The 24,794-nt window shown below is 34.6% G+C and overlaps 1 protein-coding gene and 1 long non-coding RNA gene across 2 annotated transcripts; one reads left to right on the forward strand and one right to left on the reverse strand.

Moving 5' to 3' along the window:
• Window positions 1–3,650: 3,650 nt before the first annotated feature.
• LOC127859961 (NFX1-type zinc finger-containing protein 1-like) lies at window positions 3,651–19,592 on the reverse strand. Its single transcript, XM_052397620.1, has 3 exons — window positions 19,508–19,592; window positions 5,634–11,668; window positions 3,651–4,856 (listed from the first exon to the last, which is right to left on the reverse strand). The coding sequence occupies exons 2-3, from the start codon at window positions 10,858–10,860 to the stop codon at window positions 4,657–4,659; spliced, it is 5,427 nt and encodes a 1,808-aa protein (XP_052253580.1). The 5' UTR covers window positions 10,861–11,668; window positions 19,508–19,592; the 3' UTR covers window positions 3,651–4,656.
• LOC127859964 (uncharacterized) lies at window positions 14,212–17,229 on the forward strand. The gene is made up of 5 exons (XR_008039537.1): window positions 14,212–14,440; window positions 14,691–14,775; window positions 15,213–15,336; window positions 16,545–16,609; window positions 17,105–17,229. It is a non-coding gene; the product is annotated as an uncharacterized LOC127859964 (long non-coding RNA).
• Window positions 19,593–24,794: the final 5,202 nt, after the last annotated feature.

A 24,794-nucleotide genomic window follows, 5' to 3' on the forward strand; every position in this document is an offset into this window, starting at 1 on the left:
CTCAGGTGTTACATGACGATTTAACTTTTATAGAACTTATCGTCAAGCGACTCACCCTGAATCATGATCACGAAGACATAACAATTTAATAACTGCGCAATTGAATATCTGAAGTTGTTACAGCGATACGCACGCGAACAAAAACATGAATTTGATTTTGCACGTTTACCCGACTTTTACTAGTATAAATTCAACAGGGGCCAATCTTACGAAAAAGATGGTGACCGTAATCGATATTATTAGCCTGCGAGTGTTTCTAGAAACTCTGGACATTTTATTTTATCGCAATATATGTAGTTAACGTTAATCTGATTGTTTTAGTAAAATGGGACATACACAGGCTTAATTGCAGGTCAGAGGTGTGGAATTTTAAATTCGGATACATACCTTAACAATTATCTTGAACACTTGTTTGAAGGTTAAGTGAAATGTCTCAAGTAGAAACAGTGCTATTGAGATGTTGCGCTCAAACTTGAACCATTGCATTACGCGATCGCCGACGCCGACAACGACGTCGACGTATGGGTGAGTAGTATATCTCGGACAAATCTATGAATAATCTTGATAATTAAACTTATTTGTAATAGTCACACATTAACTACAGATGCCAGGTCTTAAAGGGAAGGCCCGTGTTTCAGGCATAAGGTTTTTATCTCGTACATATACATGATTTCTACTATTTCTACATATTTGAATACATAACGTGATGGTCGTGGTGGAATAGACAAATGGACACCGCCTAGCGACCATTATGTCCTCTGTAAGGGATCGTTTCAAAAATCGTGTTTTAAAACAGAAAGTACTGGTTCTACTCAGGTAACAACTCGACTGTGTTTCAAGGCGACCTGTGCTATCGGCGAAAGTTTAATAACTTAACACAAACGTCCACGTGCTTTTAAACTGAATGGCATTGAAGATTGCTGTTTCTTTTTTCCAACCGTGCACTGACTTTGTGTATGTGTACAGTGACTCAGAATGAACGCAAGTTAATTGTCTTTTAATATAATATGAGTGTTGCGCATTATTCTGAAAGCGGTGAAGTCATCATCCAGATACATTAATTTCTGCTGATAAAGAAATTGTAAAGGCTATTTGTGATATCAGCACACTTTTAGAAGTTGTGTAGTTTGATTCAATATAACTCTTTGTAGGTGTCGGATGCTTTATTTTCAACATGAGACATCGGGTATAAAAAACTGAACTTGTATTTAGGTACACAAAGAGAAGTGTAAATGTCCGTATGTTATGTTATAAAATGTAATTTACATAGTCTTCAATTTCCTGTTCAAAACATTAAAATTAATACAAAGGAAAATGTAACAATGAATATTTTGTTTAATCAAAATGTAGTGACTCCATCAATAAAATATCTACAACTAAACAGAGACCAAACAGGTTGAAATAATGTCGTTAAACCATTATATTGATATGCTACCATTTAATATAATTGAAGAAAGTGATGTAAACACGTTTGGACATATCATAATTTAAAATACCTACACATACAAATATAAACACACGCTGACATAAAGAGTTAAAAAAATACATACTTCTTATTAATCATGGAAACGCCACAAATAAAAACGCCAAAGTGTTTGAAGGAATTTTACACAATTAGCTACGGACGTGCCAATATCATTAAAAAGGCCTCTTTCTTTATACCCGTGAAATGCAATATAAAGAATCGGCATTTGCAAAAGACCATCTAAAACACTTACATATACACGCTTGTTTTACGAAAAACATGCTGTATTCATGCAATCGTTTTCATGTTATTCGCTGATATTTATGTTGACAAATAACAAAATAAACATTTACTTATATATAGTATTGATTTTATTGAGCTAGTATATATCATATCTTTTTTAAATAGAAACAAGTTTCCATATTTCCCCGACATGTTTCTTTCTTATGCCCAAATGTGTCGTTCGTAATAAGTTTGTTTTCTGCAACAACTAGGGAAATAAAATTCGACCATAAACCAAGAGCAAAAAAAATCCCTTTTGTATCGTCATTGGGAATTAATAAAAAAAAAAGCTTGTTAATAATCCGGACAGCATGTTTCCCGTTATTGATTATTAAATAATATACTACGGACAATAATATCAATGAATGTAAAACTACACAGATATACGAATTTCTGTCATACTTTCTTACATAAAATTACATCACGTCATATTATAGAATGTCACATCGCATAACAAAACATCAATGCATTAATTTGCATTACAAAAGAAAATACTAAGTTAAATCATTTTAATATGATAAAATGGTAAAACATACTGTTTAAGAACAAACAAAAATACAAAAAAGTATTTTAATTACACATAAGATGCAGTAAGTAGTGTTCAAAAACGTGTTTAAATGTGATTAATTCTTGAACAATACACAGTACAATGCAATTATTGTATTGATTTAACGCATGATAAACAAATCAAATGCTATGCTAATTTAAACAGTAAACGATTTGTTTCCTTTGCGGATGACGTTTTATAGCATATGCATATGGATCGCAAGTGCGTGCCAATCAATAAACCGATCAAACAATAAGTATACGTTTTATTTTCAAACGTTTGTGTTTATTGGGTTGTATTCCTGATTTATATAAAAGACTTTTATACAATAAGTTGGAAAACACACACAGACTTCATATTCGTAATAAATTGTAGTAAATGCCTAAAGTTAATGACATGTAGTTATAAAAACATAAGAACGATTGATGCTACTACTTTTATGCCATTTTCTTTACATACTCCGGCATTTTAAAAACCGATTCAGAGTTTCATCTTTCCATTTTAGCGGGCAGCAAAATATGTTCAAAGATAGACAAGGAAAGGCTTAGTTGAATTAACATAGAGCGTTCATATCATTATAAATATACTCTGTATCCGAAATCTAAAATTTAGTTTCGATAATATGTTATTGTATTAAAGGGGCTTAAAAGGAACAGATTTTCGTATTTTTGAAAAATGTGATTTAATATATTTACTAACACATCTTTAATTGTCATAAAAGTAAGTAATCACAATGGTAATGAAAAAGTGCAATACAAAATACCATCCCATGGATTTGAACCCGGGTTTTCTGGAAGTAAAAGTCTACGTTTTAATTTAGATCGAACTCCTTCAAGCCAGAAAAACTAGCTTACCAAAACACTTTTACTTGCCAATCATGAACAAATTAATTTCCAATTTTAACCTGTCGCCTAATGCTGACTTTTTGAACAATAGAGTTAATTAGTCGTTATGGTCTTTTAATATTCGAAATACATATTTTTAGTTTGAATAAAATTATTCAACTTATTCCTGATCAACTAGCTTACCGACATCTTTAGCTTTTCTGTAATCTGCGTATACAGTGCAGATGTAAATTCGTCCCTAATATTGACAAAGTTTGAACTAGAGTTACCAAACTTGGCTTTCTGCTTCATTTTAATATATGGAATTCATATTTAAAGTTTGATTGAACTTTCTCAACTCAATCCTGAGGAACTTACTAACATAGCTCGGACGCCGACGCTTACGACGGGAAGAGAATAAAAACTTGCCTTTTCTTATATAGTCGAGCTAAAACGGTAACGTTTAGACGTACATCATGGCTCAAGTAAATGATTCGCAAATATCAGTATAACAATTAAGCTATTAAGTAAAAATACTTCTACTTTTTAATTGCTAATGAAATTTATACAGAACTACGCATTATTTAACCGTGCGTTTTAAATTACAAATACTTTAGATACGCTTTAAAACGTTTGCAAAAGTTAAACGATAGACATCCATAAACGAATTAAAATATATGGTCAATAAAATATTTATGCAAAATAGAACCATTACCGTGATACTAATTTGTTGACTTGTTCTTTTAATATGTGTGACAAAATGCATTATATGTAGAGCCTATATGTCCATGTATTGTAGAACATGTGGTTAACATTGTATTCCTAAACAATATTTCTTTTGAAATAAATACGTTGGTGCAAAATTAATTCTAAATGCACAACATACAAAGCGTTGATATACATGGAATTTGCATTTATATAACAATTATATACATGTGTATTAATTCTAAAAGTTGTATGTTTTTGTCAGTGTTACAATTTCAAAGGTCAGCATAAGATATTCTTCTATTTTAGACCCAGTTTAATTGAGACAAGCAAGAAATAATTATATTCAATAAAAGGGAGGACGATTTTTAGTAACGTCACTCACACACCCCTGCACAGTGGCTGCCTCAAGTGGGTCGTGACGCAAAACATCGATGCGAAATGTCAATGGCTTCTTAAAAACGTGTATTAAACTCTTTGAAATTTGAAATGTAACAACATTAAAAGACCAACTATCTTTAAATAGTTTAACAATACTGTATTTATGCGAACACACTTAAAAAAAATTATGTTCGTCTTTTTAAAGAGATTGCTGATTTCAGTCGGGTTATTTATCGCAAAATATATAAATATTTTAACGGTTATAATTCGGATAAATAATCATGTGTATTATAAAACGATAAATACGAATGTCGCGTCGAGCCCAGTGATTTCAACCAATTCGTAATGGTTTAAATGCTTTACATAAACTTAAAGGAATATTGTCCTACCAAATGCAATCTCTTGTCTATTTGATACAAAGCACTGCATTCAAAAACATGTTTCATACAAGTTTAATGAAGATCATTGTGGTTAAAGTTCCAACGGTTATTCGCCTCTTCCGAATACGCTGCAAACGTTGCTCCGTCCATTTCCGATGCCAACTGGTTCCCTTCCGCTAGTCGATGATGCTCCCCACCAATGTCCGCCTTGCATTCTGGACATTTTGACCTTTGGTTTGCCCCTCCACAATCATCGATGGCGTAAACGTGCCCTTAAACGTTATATTTCAAATAATGCAGCCTATAGTGTTTTTTTTTCTTTTAAAATAAATAATGACAGGAGTAAATATGGATTATTTTATTAAGCTGTTGATATATGGTATTCTTTAGTTAAAATGAATTCCTTTTTTTGACTAAATCAAAGTTTAGTATATGATGTCCGCAATCAGGAAATTGTCCTTATCAAATGTAACACTTTAGATGGATGTTGTATAGTAAGTTTACCCATTACTAATTCGAAACCTTATATACTTGTGTATGTCATGCACGTTTGTTAGTCAAAATCCTTTTCTTTAGCATGTGTACCCTGTTTCTCATTATAAAGTCGTATCTTGGCAGTCAGTCAACTTCTGTAAGCTTCTCCAGTGCAAGTTGAGCAGATACTAGCAGTTACTAAATGTACATACGAGAACTTATATTGCTTATGTTAGTTACTGTAAACTTTTCATCGTCATTTAAAGTAATTTAAAGAATGGCAATATTTAATATTGTTTGATAAATCGCTAACAGATATGCAATTGCACCAAGGACTGAAAACGTGAGCCCCGGATTGTTAGTTTTGCCTCCTTTTAAAGGTAGCTCGTTGGCTAGAAAGTCACAGGTGTCTTATTCTGAACAAAACATAACACAAAAACAAAAATGCGTAGATTTGTTCATAGCTTGTACAATTTTTTTCCACTGGCGATACTAATGTTCTTACAAAAGAATCAAATCATTAGTATATCATAAGTTTAGGCCATAAAAAATGCCCAACAGTTTACTAAACTTACCATTCGGGCACTTGAACCAATGACCCTTGTTTAGTTTCATTGCCTGTGTTATTGAAATCCGCTCTTCTTCAGTTATCTTAAGCCCTGGAATCATAGCCATGTCCTTCATGCGATCCAAGCAGGCACGCACTTGATCAAATTCATCTGCAGTTAATACATGAACCGAAAACAATGTGTTCCTCACAAAGTTAATGTCATTTGTTACTTTGGAATGTTTACCAACTCGTTTCAAATGTTTCTCCAGTTTATGACACTTGAAGTACAATTGGGCCCGGTTTAATTCGGTGTTTATATCCATTAGTTCTTGCTCAGAAAATACAAAACGAGCTTCTGCAACTTTTTTAACAATGTCTTCAAAAAACGACATTCTTTGTGTGTTCACTGTCATCTCAAACAAAGTTTCGAATTTATGTATAACTTGAAGTTGAACGTTTATTGTTTGAATAACTTGCTGAGATAAAATAATAAAACTTTTGTTTTCTTTTAGGGACGTTATCCGCTTTTGAATTTTGAAGTAAGCATTTCTGATCGCAGCATTACAACTTTTAAAAGCGAGCTCCGTAGCTGATATTGATGCGTAGCTTGACTTAGATATTTGATTTTTTTGTTTTAACAAAAACTTCGTTTCCAAGTCCAACATTGTTTTCAATTTTCCGAATGATCCACCGAGAATTGCTATCTTGACTTGTTCAATATCTCGAAGCTGCTTGTTCACAATATTTCCATATCTCACACATTTGCGAATAGGCGTTTTGCATTTTGGACAGCATTTAAAACAAAGCTCTCCGGTTTCTTCTTTCATATTCATGTAGTAATCAAGACCTGTGGATTCAAGTACATGCCCACAGTCGTCCAGTTTTACGAATCGCGCGTTTTGGAGTTCTTCAGTGCCAAAGAAAATCTCAGTTACTTTTTCTTTATCACAAATTCGGCAAAGGTGTGGACATGGCTCACCACACAAACCAATGCATATGTGGTTGCAGTTTAGTATTCTTTCGCAAGGTTTGTTGCATGGTGGCCGATTACATGGTTCACTGCAAAGTTTGGAGCATTGATCATGTTTACAAGACCATGTACATGGTTCCTTACAAGGCGTGCATGGGATGCCACACAGTTTGTTGCATGTGCTATGTACGCACTTGTTTTGACATTTCTGATCACATGGCAAACAATGCGCACACGGTGATTTGCATTGATGACCACATATTAAAATACGACTGCATTTTTGCCTGCATCTGTCGTGATATCTTCCATTTAAGCAAGAACCACACGTACCATTACATTCATGGCCACATTGTAGTATACTGCCGCAAGGCTGTATACATTGTTCTGAATTTTTCTGGCAACAACGAATTGTGCATGTATGTCCACAGGAAAATTTCTTTTCAATTTCATATTCACAGTTTTCAGTATGCGGATAACCGCATGCATGGGTACATGGGTGTCCGCAATCGAGACGTGTAGGACAAGGTTTAGTGTTGCAAATAACTTTAGAAGGATCCAAATTACATTCGATATCTTGCAAGTGCCCGCATTGTGGAATGGTCATCGTAACAATTACTTTACATGGTGGGCAAGGATCTTGATAACATTTGCCTGTGCACTGATGGTTCCGTTCACAATGTTGGTAACATGGTTTTTGACACTTCATCAATTTATGAGAGGGATCTTTTATATGACACTTCAGTGGACAAGTATGGCCACAATTCAGTCTTGCTCCACACATTTTCGTACACCCGCCTAGTGGAGCATCATGGAAGTCCATGGCCGTTTTTGCAATTTTCGGTGGGTCGTTTGGATGATTAGCGCAACGGAGTTGTAATCCTCTTGAGATAGAACCCCTTTTTATCATGTCGTCTGTAATAGCTTTCCACAAAGACGACACAGATGATAATTGGTCAAAATTACCGACTACGAAGAATCCCATTTTTGCCCGCGAAAGAGCAACACAAATTCTATTTTCAGTTTTCAAAAACCCTATTCGATTTTCATGGTTGCTCCTTACAAGTGATAATATGACAATATCATTTTCTTCTCCTTGATAATTGTCTACTACGGTTACATTGACTCCCTCATATTCGTCGCGGTTCATACGTCTTTTTAATTCAAGTAACTGACCTGTGTATGTGGTAAGAACGGTTATTTGGGACCCATTGTAGTCTTGTAGCAAAAGATGTTTTGCAAGTTTAGCAACATAATCGGCTTCAAATGGATTAGCATAACTTTTAAGCTCACCATTTGAAATTTCTGGCTCGTTATGATTGATGAACATGACATTCTTTGCTAAGCCTTTTACATCGCCGTAGCATCGCACATGGTTGTGATCTTGAAGACCTGGGTAAATATGCCGCATGATATCCGCTATGTCTGGTCTCATTCTGTGCTGAAGCTCTAAACAATCGTGTGGCACTCCGTTATTGACCATGCGTTCGAAAAGGCTTATGTTCAGATTGTATCTGGTAGCCAGTATATAAACCGATGGATTTGGTCGCAACTGTTTGTGATCACCTATCAAAATAAGGTGCTTGCATCCATCACTCAGGGTTGTGATGATATGAGCTTCCAATACTTCAGCCGCCTCTTCAACAATCACAATCGGAGGTTTTATGTCCCGTAAGGTGCTGAGGTATCTAGCAGCGCATGTTGTTGTCATTCCAATAACGGAGGAATGTCGCAATATTTCTCGATCTTCAAGCATTTGTGCCTCTTTGTATCGTTTAGCTATTATCTTAAAACCTTCCCTTTCTTGTTCAATCTTATGATATAAATACAAACAATATGTCTGCACACAGCTTCGATAAAGTCTCCATCTGTCTTTAAGGTTGAGCTTCCAAATGTCGTCAACATCACATGCTTCTTGGTGTGTCATCAAATCATGACTTAAAATTAGATTTGGTATCTTGTTCTTGACAGATTTCCGAATTAATTGTTCTTGTTTTAAGCGAAACTGAAGATCATTTTCTTCTTGCTTCATTCTCTTGTGGTCTCTTTGCAGTTCCTTAATCTTGTTTTTCTGTTCCTTCTTGGATAATTCCTCATTGCTTTTAACTTCTTTGATATTTAATTCTATTTCATTTAAATTAAAACGAATTTTGGTTATATGATTCAAAATTTCATGCACGTATTCCTTAGTGACATTATAACCTGAGAGTATCTTCCGTCTGGCTTGATACAATATTGCAACCTCAGATGTGTCGAACTCTGGTAGTATATCTTCGAAAAGTATACTAGCAGATCTTTCGTTTCCTGTGGTTACATGAATGCCGTTTTCCAAATCCTCATCTTCATTGGGGCCTTCGTATATTGTCAGTCTGCACTCATGCTCTATTAAGTCCGTTCGTAGCCAATGAGCTATTGTTGATTGAGCAGAATCATCGGTATTCGTTGATATTCTATTTGTTTGCAATGATTGGAATTGCCTATCGCTCAATACATCACGTAATGTTTCTTCGTTGATTATAATTTGTAAACAGATTTGTATAGTTATGGTTAAATCGCGTATTTTGGTTTGAGATTTGTCCAAATCCTTACGCGCCGAGTTTTTTAATTGCGTCATTTTCCCGATAGCGCTCCGAGGACTGTTAGCGCCCATCCGATATTGTTTCAATGTATAGTTTTTTAACCGCTCACTCTTCGAACGGTCACCAACGCGCACCAAGTCCCCGCGATAAAATTTCGCAACTCCCTCAAGAAATTGATCAAGTGCGTGGTTTGTATAGCAAACTATCAACATCGGTGAGGTCATTCCACTCTCATTGCCCCATGTGTCTTTGTTGTGAAGCAAAACCTTTGCCAACTTAAGACCAATGTATGCTTTTCCCGTTCCTGGTGGACCTTGAATAATTGCAAATTCTCTTGATAGTGCGTTCTGTATGGCTCGCAGCTGCGAATCAAAAGTTGTTTCGTGATCCGAATACGCAGGTGGGGAGCATTTCGGTTGGCTAAATATAATATGTTTTGCAAATGAGAAATTCGTTTCGTTGATGGATTGAAGCCCATATAGTACATGTTTGTAAGATTCAAAATACACTGTAGATTCAGCCATAGTAAAGTTTCTGTTTAGCACATCTGATATCTTGACATTTTCATTTTCAATAAAAACAGTAAATAGCCCGTCCCTTATCTTTTCGTTGTCAATTACGGTAGCCAAAACAAGCGTGTCAAATTCATTGTCGGAAAGACAAACCAATGATCCATATATCAAACGTTTTCCTAACTCCCAATGTATTTTTCTTAGCCCTTGTGTAATTTCCATTTTCATTTTGAAACTTAAACCAAATTCAGTGAGTTCTGGTCCAACTACAATTACGTTTCGATATATACGAACATCAGTATGTCTAACGTTTGGTTTAGTTTTGCTTTGTTTGTGTTTAATGTACTCCGTGATGCCATCTCTTAAAGGGCCAATAAAATCTTCTCTTAAAAGTATTAATTGTACATCTAAATAATCATCTACGTCTCCGTATTGTCCGCCTAGTTTGTTTTTCCGTAGGAATGGTTGGCTGAAGCCTTTGATGTCTTCTATTCTCGGAAGAACCGGTATCGTTCTAAAGTCGTCTGGTGGTTTACCTTCATGGCTGCGTTCATTTGGTTTTTCGTCTTTTCTATAAGCATTATTAAGATCCGCAAAATCGTTCAATGATTTCCTTGTTACATCGTTAATATCAGAAGCGTTTGCTGGGTCATCAGCGATCATTTTTATAATTGTAAACAACCTTCTGAATACTGAGATAGTCATTGGATTTTTGGCCACTTGATTTGTCATAATTTGTGTCACACATGTTACAACAGTGTGTTTTGTATCCGAGTCGAAACTTGACTGCAGGTCGATCAAGAAGGTTAGAAGTGCTTCCCAAAAACCCTCTTCGCATAAAATTTCAAAAAGTGTATAAAGCGCGGTTGGCACATCTACACTTTCGAATGCTTTGTTTAACACTTTAAGAAAGAGCAACAGCAATTCTGGATCTAACTTTGTTCTTACAATACATTTTCGTAATGCGATATCTTTGTTCGTTAGTTCCATAACAATGATAGACGCGTCGTTTTTTTCCATTGCTTTTAGAAATGGAAAACCGTAGCCGACTGGTTCATGTTTAGAAGTTCCTGTGATAGATAGTTTATGATCATGTGTTTCATCTCTAGTCGTTGACTGATAAATATTAGTTTCTTTATAATCCATTTTGGTATCCTTACTGGGAGTAGATCCACTCTTGGCTGGATGTATCATGCTTTGTGTTTTAGATCTACATCCATCGATGTATTCAATATTGTTTTCTGTGTGGCTTTGGTAGAATGAGTGTGCATTCCGTGTCGGGCACTAAACAGGATTTAAACTTTCCCACAGTTCTTCTCTCGTTACGTCTGTTACTTTGATCGCTTTCCGAAAGCATAGCATGTTGATCATTTTGAATTTTATTTCCTCCGTTTTTACGCCTGTAAATGGTTTCTGAAGAACGATTTGATAGTTCTTCAGAGCTTATCGTCGTTTTTTGAAAAGGAAACGGAGATGCTGACTCATATTCAATCGGTATACTTTTGTTGTTCTGTAAACTGGTCATGGTTGGTTGTTCATCGTTTCTCTCATGTATGTCAAGTGCCGTTGTATGCAAACTACCACCTGACTCGTTTCGGTCTGGACTAGCATGCAATCCTCTTCGGACAAAGTTTCCATTCCCCCTTTGGAATTGAGCATAATACGTTGTCGATAAAATCGGTAGACGTTTTCCTGAGGAAGACTCTGCATTTTGTCTTCCACTATTATCATAATTAATGGCTCTTGGAATTTCAAAATCAGTTCGATCAACAGATATATTTTTTTTACTAGAATGCCTTTTGCTTTCAAGTTGAGATTGTATATCTAACTTATTTCTGACGTGTTTATCTTCGAGTACAGACTGGTCATGGTAATATCGACTGGTTTCATTCTGGCCTGATGTCACATTCTCTTTCGAATTTACAGGCGGACCCTCTGCCTTAAGAAATGTTCTTTGCTTTGGATAGTGTTGTCTACCGTGGTGTTTTTTCATTATGAGTTCCTGTAATAAAACAGAAAGCCATATAATAAAAGTAACGTGTAAATACAACCCAGTTTTGTTATTTCAATGGTGCCTCCGCATATCAATAAAGAAGTCCGAAGGATAGCATTGTCCCTCGCGGTCATCATTTTTGCCTTGGAGTCCGAAATAGTCCATGAGATGGAGTGACTAGACACGAAAAACAAGTCTACAAAATTGAATCACCCTTAAGTGACTTCGATCTTTACCTAGCGTCAAAGGCACATGCCTCCTTAACATCGGCTCAATTATCTTTAAAAGGAGCAAGGTTTCATAAAAATCCTTCAAAGAGAAAAGGCGTGTTGGGAAGACATGAAAATGTTACGTACAATTGGATCGACTGACAGACAATATTGGGAATTCCTATTAACCCCTAAGGCTGGCAAATGATTAATAATCCTGTACACAAAAAGCTTCTCATTCACAGGTGAGTATAACTAACATGTGTACTCCCGACATGAATAACCAATATTGTATTGAAGTAAACGGACAGACCAATAAATGGAAGTGCAGTGATTCATTAAAACCCGACATAAATTTTACATTTGCAAGTACAATTATTCAACAAAATATATTGGGTTTCTCAGATTTTAAAACGAACGTCTTGATTTAAGCCTATGAACAGTAAAGCGTTGCGAGATATAATCAGACTTTAGAATGCGGTCAATAATTTTACTATTTAGGCCGTGTGTTTATGAGTCGTTTTAATGATTATTATTGGCGTTAAACTCAATGGATTTGGCTTGTGGGTTACAACAACTTGTCCAAAGAAATAGTTTAGTGATTAAATGAAGCTTACCAAACTAGTTCTATTTGAAAAAATGGCGAGAACGCTTTCAATTAGCTTAATGGTATTGTAATTTTCAATTAAAAACTTAGGTATATCTTACGATAATAGCCGTAAAACAATAAAAAACACTAGCACAGCTGTATCGTAGTAAAACAGTATTGGTAAAATGTTGACGTTAAAGGGACTTGTTGTACATTTGTGAAAATAACAGTTTTCGAAGCAAGTATCTTTGATTTAAAAAAGACATATGCATTACATTTTAACACTCAAAATGAGATTTCTAAGTTAGAGGAAATGTTAAAAATTTGGGTTCGTTTATGAAATAAATCATCAATCGAAATCGGTAAAATTGTAATGTCCGTGTGTAAAGGTTATAATCTATTATCCGTGAAATACGCGTCTAACTAACATAGACGCAGATCGAATAAGCAAACTGAGTGTTCCTGTGGTACCGAGTTATTTTGCTGCTAAAGTATCCAGATTTAATTACAGTTGAACAATATTTTTATTCAACTTTATGGGAAACAAGAGCTTTGTCACAGGGGTAAGTCAAATCAACAGAAAGCACCTTGACCTAAACCCCTATGTTACATGAACGAGCCGAAAAGTGTCGAAATTATCCAAAAACTATTTCATCTATTGTCAGGCAATCTGACAAACATAGAAGCAATATAAATGCCCCACTTCTGTGAAGGGCTCAATGAACGTATGACAAAGTTCAAGTACTCTTTAAGAATAACGCAATCGCAAAACCTTGACTAGTATGCTGTAGCACTTAAGATAATAATTTTGTAGACGTTTGACGAATATCGCATGCAGAGTATAGCTGAATTTGCGCACAGAAGCTGTTCGTGTAATTTTTAAGAAAAAAGATCTCGAACCTTTGAAAATATGTGGTGTAGCACTTGGAGATAATCATCATTATTTAAACGTTTAATTTTATGGAAATACACATACATATATGAGGGATAATACACGAAAATTAAGTTAATATTGCTTATGTACATGTAATCTCGATATGCCACATTGAACTCAGATGGGACAACCTTGGCCATCTTGGTCCTTTCGGAAAATATTCAATAGACCCATCTCCCTTCACAAGGTTTGAAACTCATTAACGCATAATCAGTGTTAGTTAAAATTTCAAATGGGGCCACATTTTTATCAATCTCATGCACGACGGTTACATTACATTCACCTCTGTGTTGGGCTTAGAACGGACTACTGATATGAAAGCGTCTCATTCATGTCATGATCATTTCAAGCGTTCATCATTGATGTTACAGTAAACTAAACAATCACTTGCACGACGGTTACATTGCATTCACTGCTTAAAAGAAAACCATCTCATACCATGATATCTTATATCAGTCTTAATTAATCATTATAAAATTGATATGTTTTTTTGATGTTAAGAAACCAACATACATAAATACGTCGAAGCAATGCCTAACGTCACTCAATAAAAAATATGTACAATTGTTTACATTTGTGAATTGCTAGGAATAGCAACCACCGCAACTACCTAAATCAGGGGAGATAAGTTTTTTGTATATTCACGAAAACCGACCCCACTGTAGGTTGCCAAAATACGCGTCAATTACTCGTTGAAAACGTATTTTCAGCAAATAAAGAGTACATGGATTTAATAGAACGATGAACAAACTTGAAGAATTTGACCAACATATTTCGCAATCGCGTTGATTTCTTTTCCAATTTTTTCTGGTAAGTTTTCATGTTAAATTATTTATTTGTTATATTACGAATTCTAAGTATTTTATGGTTTTATTTAGAAGAAAAATGTATACTTTACATAATAAAAAATAACAATCTGAAATATTTTGCGCGTATATGTTATGTTTGTTATTTTATAATTACCTGGTAAAATACAACAAGGGAGGTAACTGTAACATTGTAAACAAACAACAACAACAACTTGGCTGTAACACTTGAGAAGTTTATTGGTTTGTTTAATAATATAATTATAATACTAACACCTGTGTATGTTTTTTTATTTGTTTGAACCCTTTGAACTTGTTTTTGTATAAACATTAAGGATAACAATTGAATATAACTGTTTTATTTATGAAACAAAATTTTACGATTTGTACCAAACTTCATTCGTACCAAATTTCATTTATTTTACATAATTATTGAAAATAACATTAATACAGATAGTCGTTCCTATTGATTGAAATTTTGTATATTTTATAGATAACACAGTCACTAATGAACTATGAGTGAAGACCTGTATGAGTATGATTCTGAAGGAACTGTTGGCAGTGATGCAGTTATAGAGGTGCAGACACTGGCAAGCAAGGGGAAAGCAAGGATTATTTGAGAAAATCGTTTTATAAATAGTTTAACAATTTGCATAAGTGCTATGTTTTAAAAGCAATACAATTTATGTAACATATATTTTTGGAAGGTATAATTATTATATATTTTTAAAAGATATAAGATTATTAATTTAATTAAATGAGCAAATAAGATATTCATTTGATCATAACATTAATACATAAATATGGCATATTTTAGATGATAGGAAATTATTTAACGCATTGACTTGTTTGTGTTTGACATGAAACAATAACTTGTTTTTATATTAAATAAAATATCATACACATTTTCATACTGTTTAAAGTAACTATATACAATGTACAACTAATAACTATAAATAAATCCTTGCGTTTTAATACATTTATTACAATGTTATAATACTTTTTTAAAATAAAGATTTCAGATTCGGACGAAACTTTGCCGCCATCTGACAAAGAAACACAGCCACCTCTGAAGGAATGTGGTCAGGAAGTTGAATGGTCCCAGTCATCATTAGGATATTTTGTTAGTCATGGTGAAGGTAAACATGTTTTAAGTGTCAAGTGATTTTTAACAGGACTACATTTTTATGCCCCCGAAGGTGGGCATCTAGTGATTGCATTTCCGTCTGTATGTCCGTCTGTCCGTCATACTTTTTCAAATGTCTGTGCTTAGAGGTTATATTTTACTTTTTACATAGAATGTCAATGGAAGGAGTAGCAGATTGCAGATTGTAAGACATCATCCAAGTTATAAGACTACATCAATGTTCACTTCATTTTAATCAACACACAGCAATAACATCAGTATTGTGGTCTCATTGGAGCAATAAAGCACTGAAATGGATGAACATTTTTCACATTCACATGTTATAAATGCCTTTTTCATTCTTTCTAACTATCATCAACAAACGTTAAACTAACAGTTCAATTTGTGAAATAATGCAAAATAAGGTTATGGTTGTTTTTCAATGTCATTGTTTGCAAATACATGTATTTGGTAATCATATAGTATTGCTTATACATATTTAATCTCTATCATTATCCCCACGTTTTTCGGAGAAACAGTGGGGATATTGTGGTGATGTGCGTCTGTCCGTCCGTCCGTCCTGGCCACCTGCTCCTCCTACACTATTAGCACTAGAACCTTGACACTTACATACATGGTAGCTATGAGCATATGTGCGACGGTGACAGTGACGGAATTTTATCTGACCCTGGGTCAAAAGTTATGGGGGTTGGGTCGGGGCCGGGTCAGAGATTTTCACTCATTTTTTATGTTATTTTACATTAACCTCTTCATTTCTGCACCGATATACTTCATACTGATACTGAGCCTCTCTTATGACAATACGGTCAATCTCAACTATGCATGGCCCCATTACCAACCCTGGGGCGCCCCGCCCACATAGGCCACGCCCACCCAAAATTGCCTTTTATTATAATTTTCTTAATTTCTACACCGATTCACTTCTAATTGATACTGAACTTCTCTTATGACAATACGGTCAATCTCAACTATGCATGGCCCCATTACTAACCCTGGGTCAAACCCCTGAGTCAAACATGCGGCGTGGGGAAACGCGTCGGCCTATGCCGCGCCATTTCTAGTTGCATTTAAATTGTATTTAAATGAATCGAAACGTATTGAATGTTTATTTCATTTTCAATATTTGTCATCATAATTAATGCAGCAGTACTGTGGGATAAAGTAAAACCATGTATTATTTAATTTTTATCTCTATTTCAGGATTATTATTTTTATATTCCATTCTATGGTGATCGGAGACTAAGAAAACAGTGTAGACAAATGAGGTATTATTGATATATTTAGTGTATATTATTAACATTAGTATTTTCACAGTCCCAATTTTCAAATTATGTACACAATGTTATTATTTTTTTTATATGAGCCTCAATCTGGGAAAATCAGCTTTATGCATAAAGTGTCCTCCCAGATTAGCCTGTGGAGTCCGCAAAGGCTCATCAGGCACGACAATTTCTAAACTGGATTTTTGTTAAGGGGAGAGATCTTTAAACGAAAAATACAATAAAAGCGGAAAGCGATTAGCATGTGCTATTTATTGTACATATATAACTATTTGAAAAAATGGTTTGTCATATAAATTAACTTTCATGTCATGAAATTTCATGGTGCAGGTATAATAAATTAAATACTCATAACACAATTATGCACTTTAAATTATTATATTATTACATTATATTTTCTTAATGAAGTATTTTTTTGCAAAAAAGACACACATTATTTTTCATTATTATCATAAAAAAGTGCATTTCAATTCATTACAGCGTGCAATCCAGGAGGAGGAAGTTCTAAATAACTCGAATACAGCACTATTGCAGCCAACCGGGTTTCCTTCTCTGTGTGAAATGTTTAATATATGTAAAATATGTTAATGCAATCTTTAATTCTGTCATACAAAAAAATATATAGTACTTTTTAATGTGGAGTTATATTTTCTTTCAAAAATGTATATCCATTTATTACTTCCCCTGAATTTTGCAGTTTTTATTCTATATTTAAACATTTACTCTTTTACATATAGGGTTCAAAGTGTATTTTTTCTGATTTGTATTCACTAATTATTTAAGAAAATGTATAATTTGCCATTGATTATGGTAACATTAAAAATGTGTGGTGGTTGCTACTACTAGGAATGATTCCATCTGTGTAAATGGGCAATAAAATAGTTCCAAAGAGTTGCATTAAAACTCACAAGTTTTTGCACGATTTATCGTAAATTTAAAAGTCATATTTCTTAATTTAATATACATTGAATGCGTTTGTTCGGTTTTACCTATTTAGTAGACAAAATGGCATGCTGAGCCTTACGCAGAGGTGTCTGTGAGGGCAAGGAACGACAACTCTGCGTGGAGATTGCATTTTTAATCGGCTGTTTACAAGAGACACTCAAATCATGTCAAATGTACGATCTTTCACATGTTTTACCGATATCTTAAGTACATAACCCTTATCAACGAGGGGTATTGATTTTGCATGAACATGCATTTCCGAAAATCACAAACTTGGAGAAAAGCCAAAAAAAATGCAATGATTATCGTCGTACTTTATACATGTATGTTTATCTCAATGTGTTTATGCGGGACTATCGACATATCCTGCCTGTGAATATGTTATTCGAAGTTATAAATTTAACTGATTGACTATAATATTATTTACACCTTCATTCAATGTAACAAACGATACCATTTTATTTAAAGGAAAGTGAACAATTTAATTACATAATAATTTAATCTGACATGACCATATATGGCCAAAAGGGAACAACTTTTTTCGCAAAAATTCCGACCGATAAGCATGAACATAAAAACGATGTATACCTCAGTTTTACTTCTTGAAACATATTTCATGTTGACTTAAATTCAACTTATGTGACAAGTTACTGTTATTGTTATTGCTAAGATACATTAGATTGCGCCTATAATGTGCAATTCGATAGTTAACCCATTTATGCATAGCGTCTAGAAAAAAGGCCTTGGCAAACAAAGTAGACCCAGATGAGACGCCGCATCATCAGGGTCTGCGCTGTTTGCTCAAAGAAATTTCTGTTAGAAATATTCTTAATATAGAAATACATATACTAGACATCCGTAATTTTGGAAATAAATTGATCCAATTTAGAAGGATGGGAGAGTCCACTGGGCATACATGGGTTAAACTCACCCTTAACGTGTACGGACTTAAAACTACACAAACCGATAGCGCAACCTAGGAAGTATCGTTCATATTGGTAGATTTTTCTTCGCTTAAATGTGCTTTACTTTCATATCAAATTCTTTTGTACTTCCCGTGATATTTTTTAATTATTTGTAAAAAATAATTAAATCAGATGTAGTTTTCTTATTAAATCGTCACGTTTTGTAGTTAGTATCCACTGTTTATGGTAAAATAAAGCTTTCACAGATAGAATGTTTATTTTGACGGATGCAATGTGTTCACGCGATATATTTTAGTAGTTTCAATGTATTGTTAAGGTATGGTATGTTTTAAAACGAAAAGGCATCTTCACGAAGAAGACATAACAAATAATGTCAAGTGTTTTTACAATGCATCAAAAGTGAAGATGAAATCAGACAAATATATGTTTAATGTAATCAATCATAATTCTGTATATGTCATCCACACATTAGTGAACGTTTACGTTTTCATTTAAAGTGCAGAACTAGTTTAACTTATTGCTTATTATCAATACGACAACTGAATACGAAAATTAAAACGCATGTAATACTTCTTCCATAAATAAACGTACGTCAAGTACATTATATAAGTCGTGTTCTGAGAAAACTGGGCATAATGCATGTGCGTAAAGTGTCGTCCCAGATTAGCCTGTGCAGTCCGCACAGGCTAATCATGGACGAAAGTTTCCGATTTTATGACATTTTTTGTCTCTTTTTATAAAAAATCCAATTTAGGCGGAAAGTGTCGTCCCTGATTAGCATGTGCGGACTGCACAGGCTAATCTATGACGACACTTAACGCACGTGCATTATGACCAGTTTTCACAGAACGCGACTCATATTATCGGTTTTCTATTATTTTTCACGAGCGTCTCTTCTTAATTCAATATGCTCCATCAATAAGTATTAGTTAAACATGTATTTAAAGTTTAACTCATCAAATGTATTTAAAAAAGCTACTATAAAGATTTTAGATTTAGAGAAAAAACTTACCCTTGTTGCCGATGTTTTTATGTTGTTATCTTGAGTAACAGCGCAGTTAGTGTCATCGGCTGTATTATACCAACGTGTCTGCGGCTTACTGCGCATGTGTGAGAACGACAGCGTAAAATCTGTTTATCAATCGATACATGTAAACTATAGTTTATCTGATTGATTTAAACGAGGCCCCTCGTATCAACAAATACATTTGTTAACGTGATCGTGGTTTTGGGTTTTGAATTGTAAAGTCCAATGTATGATTAATGTGAATAGAACATACAAGCGCGGAAGTTCCTGCAGTGATTCACTACCGCATAAGATTGGATATACTCTTCATTGTTTGTATTGAAATGAAAATACAAACGCTGGAAAGACACTGAAAATGTCGACAATAGTATTGCACAGTACAGTAGCCTAACGTAATAGGCCATACCAGAAGTTGTTGCTAATCAGGTCATTTCGATCTGATCGGGGCAATACTTGATTTTCTAAAGTATTTCTCTATTGTGTAATAGTGCTCGTATTTGAACTCAATATTTTAATTCAATTATTTTAACAATGTTTTTAAAAAGGATAAGCAACAGCCTCTTGGGTTTATAATGTAACAGTGATCTGATTTGTACAGAATTTTAGCTCTGATAATTTTATACATGTAAACATATGATTATAAATGCAAAAGTCTCTGATATTTCTAATTTAGAAAGGTTTCATACAATTATCTATTATATAGAGGATATTTGTTGGATTCGGTGGCTAATCGATTTTAATTCACGAGTGATCATAGAAAATAATATGTTCGTGAGTGGCGCAGCCACGAGTGAAAATATATATTTTCTATGATCACGAGTGAATTAAAATCGATATTCCGTCGAATCCAACAAATTTTCTTTTTATTTTATGCTTTTTTCACAGTTTATATAAATTGTTAAAGAGTTTAACTGAAGAATTTCGCTGGGATAATGACGTCATTTCGTTAAAAAATGACGTCATTTCACAGTAAACAGTGAAAATTATTGATAATTTTCACTGTTAATTTTCATTGTTTGAAACAGTGAAATTATCAGTTTTAATTCACTGATATTTCTCTATAAACCACCGGAAAGCATAATATATATATATATATATATATATATATATATATATATATATATATATATATATGTGTGTGTGTGTGTGTGTGTAGAAATGTTCAGCTACCGGGTCACTGTGCTGTGTGCGAATACGCGACAGATTCAATCTGCGGTCAACTGTCGTCGCTGTCGCAGGTTCGTGTTTGTGGGAGAGACCGGCGAAACTCTGTACCAGCGACATCTATTGAATCTGTCGCGTATTCGCACACAGCACAGTGCCCCGGTAGCTGAACATTTCTACACCGACGGACATTCCATGGATGATTTCCAAATAATAGGACTCGAAAAACTCAGCGGGTCGGACGAGTACAGCAAAACCATGGAGCAATTGTGGAAGTCAAAACTAAGGACATATCTACCATATGGCATCAACGTGCAAGAATAAACGTTAATAAAAGGGCACTTAAACAACGTTGACGCCGTCATTTCCGTTCATAATAAAACATCTGAAAATAAAAAATAGCCGCTGATGAAGACCGTGAGGTCAAAAGCTTCGGCAAAAAATAAATACAGCGTTTTTGTTTATATATATATATATATATATATATATATATATATATATATATATATATATATATATATATATATATATATATATATATATATATATATATATATATATATATATAATAAAGTCGCTCTTAGCCGTTTATATAAAATAAAACGCTTTTTTTAAATTTGCCGTAGCTTTCGACCTCTCGGTCTTCTTCGGCGGCATTTATTTGTGAAGCATATCATGTTGAGCGGAAGTGACGTTATATTATTGAACGTTACATTGCGCGCCATTTTTATAAGTCTTTTGTGTTTAGTCCATATGGTTTGAAGGTCCTCAATTTACGCTTCCAAAGTTGTTCGATGGTCTTCCGGTACTCGTCCGATCCATTTAATTTTTCGAGTCCCATGACCCGGAAGTCCGCGACGCTGTGGCCGTTCGTGTAAAAGTGCTCGGCAACCGGGTCATTGTGTCGAGTCCGTATCCGGGACAGGTTAAGGAGATGTCGCTGGTACAGGGTATCTCCCGTTTCCCCTACGTATACAAAGGTCTTACATCGTTCGCAGTGTATAGCATAGACTACAATGGTGGATTTGCAGGTGACCTCGTTCCGCACATTGTAGCTTTTGCCGGTGGTATCGCTGAACTTTTTGGCCTCCATCATGTACGGACAGATTGCGCACCTCTGCGCCCAACAAGGTCCGCTCCTGTTTGGAACCCGGAAAAAACATTCGGTTGTGTTTTTTATGAACCAATATATCTTCCAGGTTGCAGTCTCTTTTGAATGCTGCTAACGGGGGTTCAGGAAATACATTTTTCATACGATCGGAAGTGTGGAGTGTGGGCCGGTGTTTCCGGAGGATATGGCCGACATTTGGTAGCGCTCTGGAGAAAGCGATAACGAGCGGTACCCTGGAAGTACGTTTTGAAGACACCTTTGTACGCAGCAGATCTTCTCGCTTCTTGCTATCAACTTTCTTCAGTTCTGTCTCGACGAATCGGCCATTGTATCCTCGCTGCAGAAGTTGTTCTTTGATCTCATCTCTGTTTTTTTTTGTAGTCCGTCTCTTCCGAACATATCCGTTCCAGCCTCACACCTAAGCCGTACGGAATGGCCTTTTTCGTAGACTCGGTATGAGACGAGTCCTTGTGCAGGTAGAGGTGCCTATCTGTTGGTTTGGCGTATAAGTCTGAAACCAGCCGCCTATTCGAATTGACATCATAGTGTCTAGGAATTCGAGCTGCTCTGTTGAGTAGCGGAGCTCGAGCTGTATTCGTGGATGGATTGTATTTGCAAACGCGTGGAATGTCTTTAGTGCCTCCAAACCATGTGTCCACAAGCCCCAAACATCATCAACGAACCGGAAGTAAGCTATTGGATGTTTATTTGATTTCGAAAATAAATCTTTCTCCCAGGCTCCCATGTAGGTCGACGCGTAGTTCATAACTAAGTGCGATCCTATGGCAGTTCCTTCATTTTGCATGTAGTGGTCCCCATTGAATGAAATGGTGTTGTTATTTAGGACAGTGTCGATCATTATGATCATGTCGCTGGTTGGTACTTCCGGTTGCACTCGCCGATTGAGAGCTACAGTTACTGCAGCACGGGCCTCTTCTCTTGGTACGCTGGGGTAAAGAGCCTTCACATCCAAACAAAATATGATGGTACCGTCTGGTAACGGCTGCTGTATCTGTGCTATATATGTATGAATGTTTGTATTGTTGTATTGTATGTAATTGAGACTAAAGAATACACTACCAGCTTTATCAACTTAGCTCGCCGGTTGATTCATGAGTGTAGTCACATTAATAAGACTAAATTGGTCGTCGAACAATAACACTTTACCTGCAGTTATTGATAGAAAAGCGTTTGACGAAGCTTTTGCATTAAGTAAATAAGCAAGTATTATTGTACACAATAAGACAGTTGATTCTTACAAAAGAATTAAAAAATAACTTACACGGCATTATAATTTTTAGGGCGCTGTAACATGACGTTACTCGACGAAAAAGTGCTCAAATTGTAATGTGTCTGGTGTTGCATTATTTCTACAAGTAAACAACTTGCACAAATCTCTTACTACGAGTTCTTTACCAGGGACCGTTTCAATAAACATCATAGTAAACATTTACTATACGATTCATTTTTCGAAGATAAATAATTACTTAAGTCCATATCATATGTTTTCAGTACTTGATTAATTACATTGGCATCACAAGCGCCGTATGTATTTGACGAGAATGGCGAGCTAGTTCGTCTACTTATTAAGATTACAAAATTCTCTCGTAAGTTAAAATTGTCGTACAATCGTTTATGAAACGGCCCCCTGAACATCAGGAACACAAATTATATTGTCTTAGGTATTTAACGCATGGTTGTCACATCATATAAAATTACAATAAATAATGTCGCATTCGGGATTGTAAAACAGGCGAAGAAAAAACAACGTTAATATAATTTACTTATTTTGACCGTTTGACAAACATGCGTACTACGTAATTCCTTAAATCCCTAAAAATACTTTAGAATGTCATTTTCATTAAGGTAAAATTTCGACTGGTACCAAAGTCCCTTCAAATGTTACTTGCACGACAATAACAAACGTTAGGTTTGTTTTACTGTATATATATTGCAAGTAAACAAGGACAGTATGCGTGTTGGCCTTAGGTTCAGATATGTGTCATGGCTTTTTGCAAACGATCAAAATTTTAACGACCGTGTTATACAAGAAGTGTGTAATCAAACCTATTGATATTCAAAGGATCTATTTGACTATGATTGGTTTGATAATTAAAATAACAATTAACGCAAGTATATCAATAGTATACCTAACAATTATGTATACTGTAGATTGTGAGTGTTAAAGAGACTTGCTCACATAAGTTTGAAAAGCTTTGGATCTTTAAAAGAAAAATCGCTATCCATACGCCATAGAAGCCTGTATATGCTTATGATACGCGTTATTTCAAAATAACCGATAAAAATAGTTGCCAGTGATTGATATTTTATGTTTACGACTCAATAGTAGCCTTCAAAGAAATAATTCTGATGATATATTTATAACTTATGTTTGTGATTAAATATGTATTAGGAAACACTGGTCAGTTAAGTTGAAATGTACATGTATCTAAAAACAAGTGCCCGATACAATATAATCAAAAGCAACAGTTAATTAACTTCTTTGTGATCGTTATCCTCAAACAAATGATTGTGTAATATTGATATCGTGAAGCACTTTGAACAGTATTCAAGTCATTGTTATAATGACAACTAGCAAATTATTCGAACAGTTTTATATCGAATAAAGTAAATTGCATACCCTGTACATCATATACATTATTTTATATATTATATAAAATTGTTAGTTATTATATTTTGAATGTATTACATACAAATTATGAATTTAATACATACCGTCATTATTTGTATCACTAATTAATAAAAATTGGTCTCTACCTTTTAATCGATAGGTTTTTTATATAATTATACGTGTCGTGTTTTGGGACTTTTGGTCGTTATTCGACAAGACTCATTAAAAAAATAAGTTTACATCACATATAAGTTTTTGTAGTATATCCAAAAGTATTACAACATGAAAAGTAGACGTCAAAAATCGTATAAGCCGTCCTTTAATTACTCCAACATTGTAATTATCAGTATCATCATTCAAAAATC

The sequence above is a fragment of the Dreissena polymorpha genome, chromosome 15 (genome assembly GCF_020536995.1).
Source record: "Dreissena polymorpha isolate Duluth1 chromosome 15, UMN_Dpol_1.0, whole genome shotgun sequence".
NCBI classification, from domain to species: Eukaryota; Metazoa; Mollusca; class Bivalvia; order Myida; family Dreissenidae; genus Dreissena; species Dreissena polymorpha.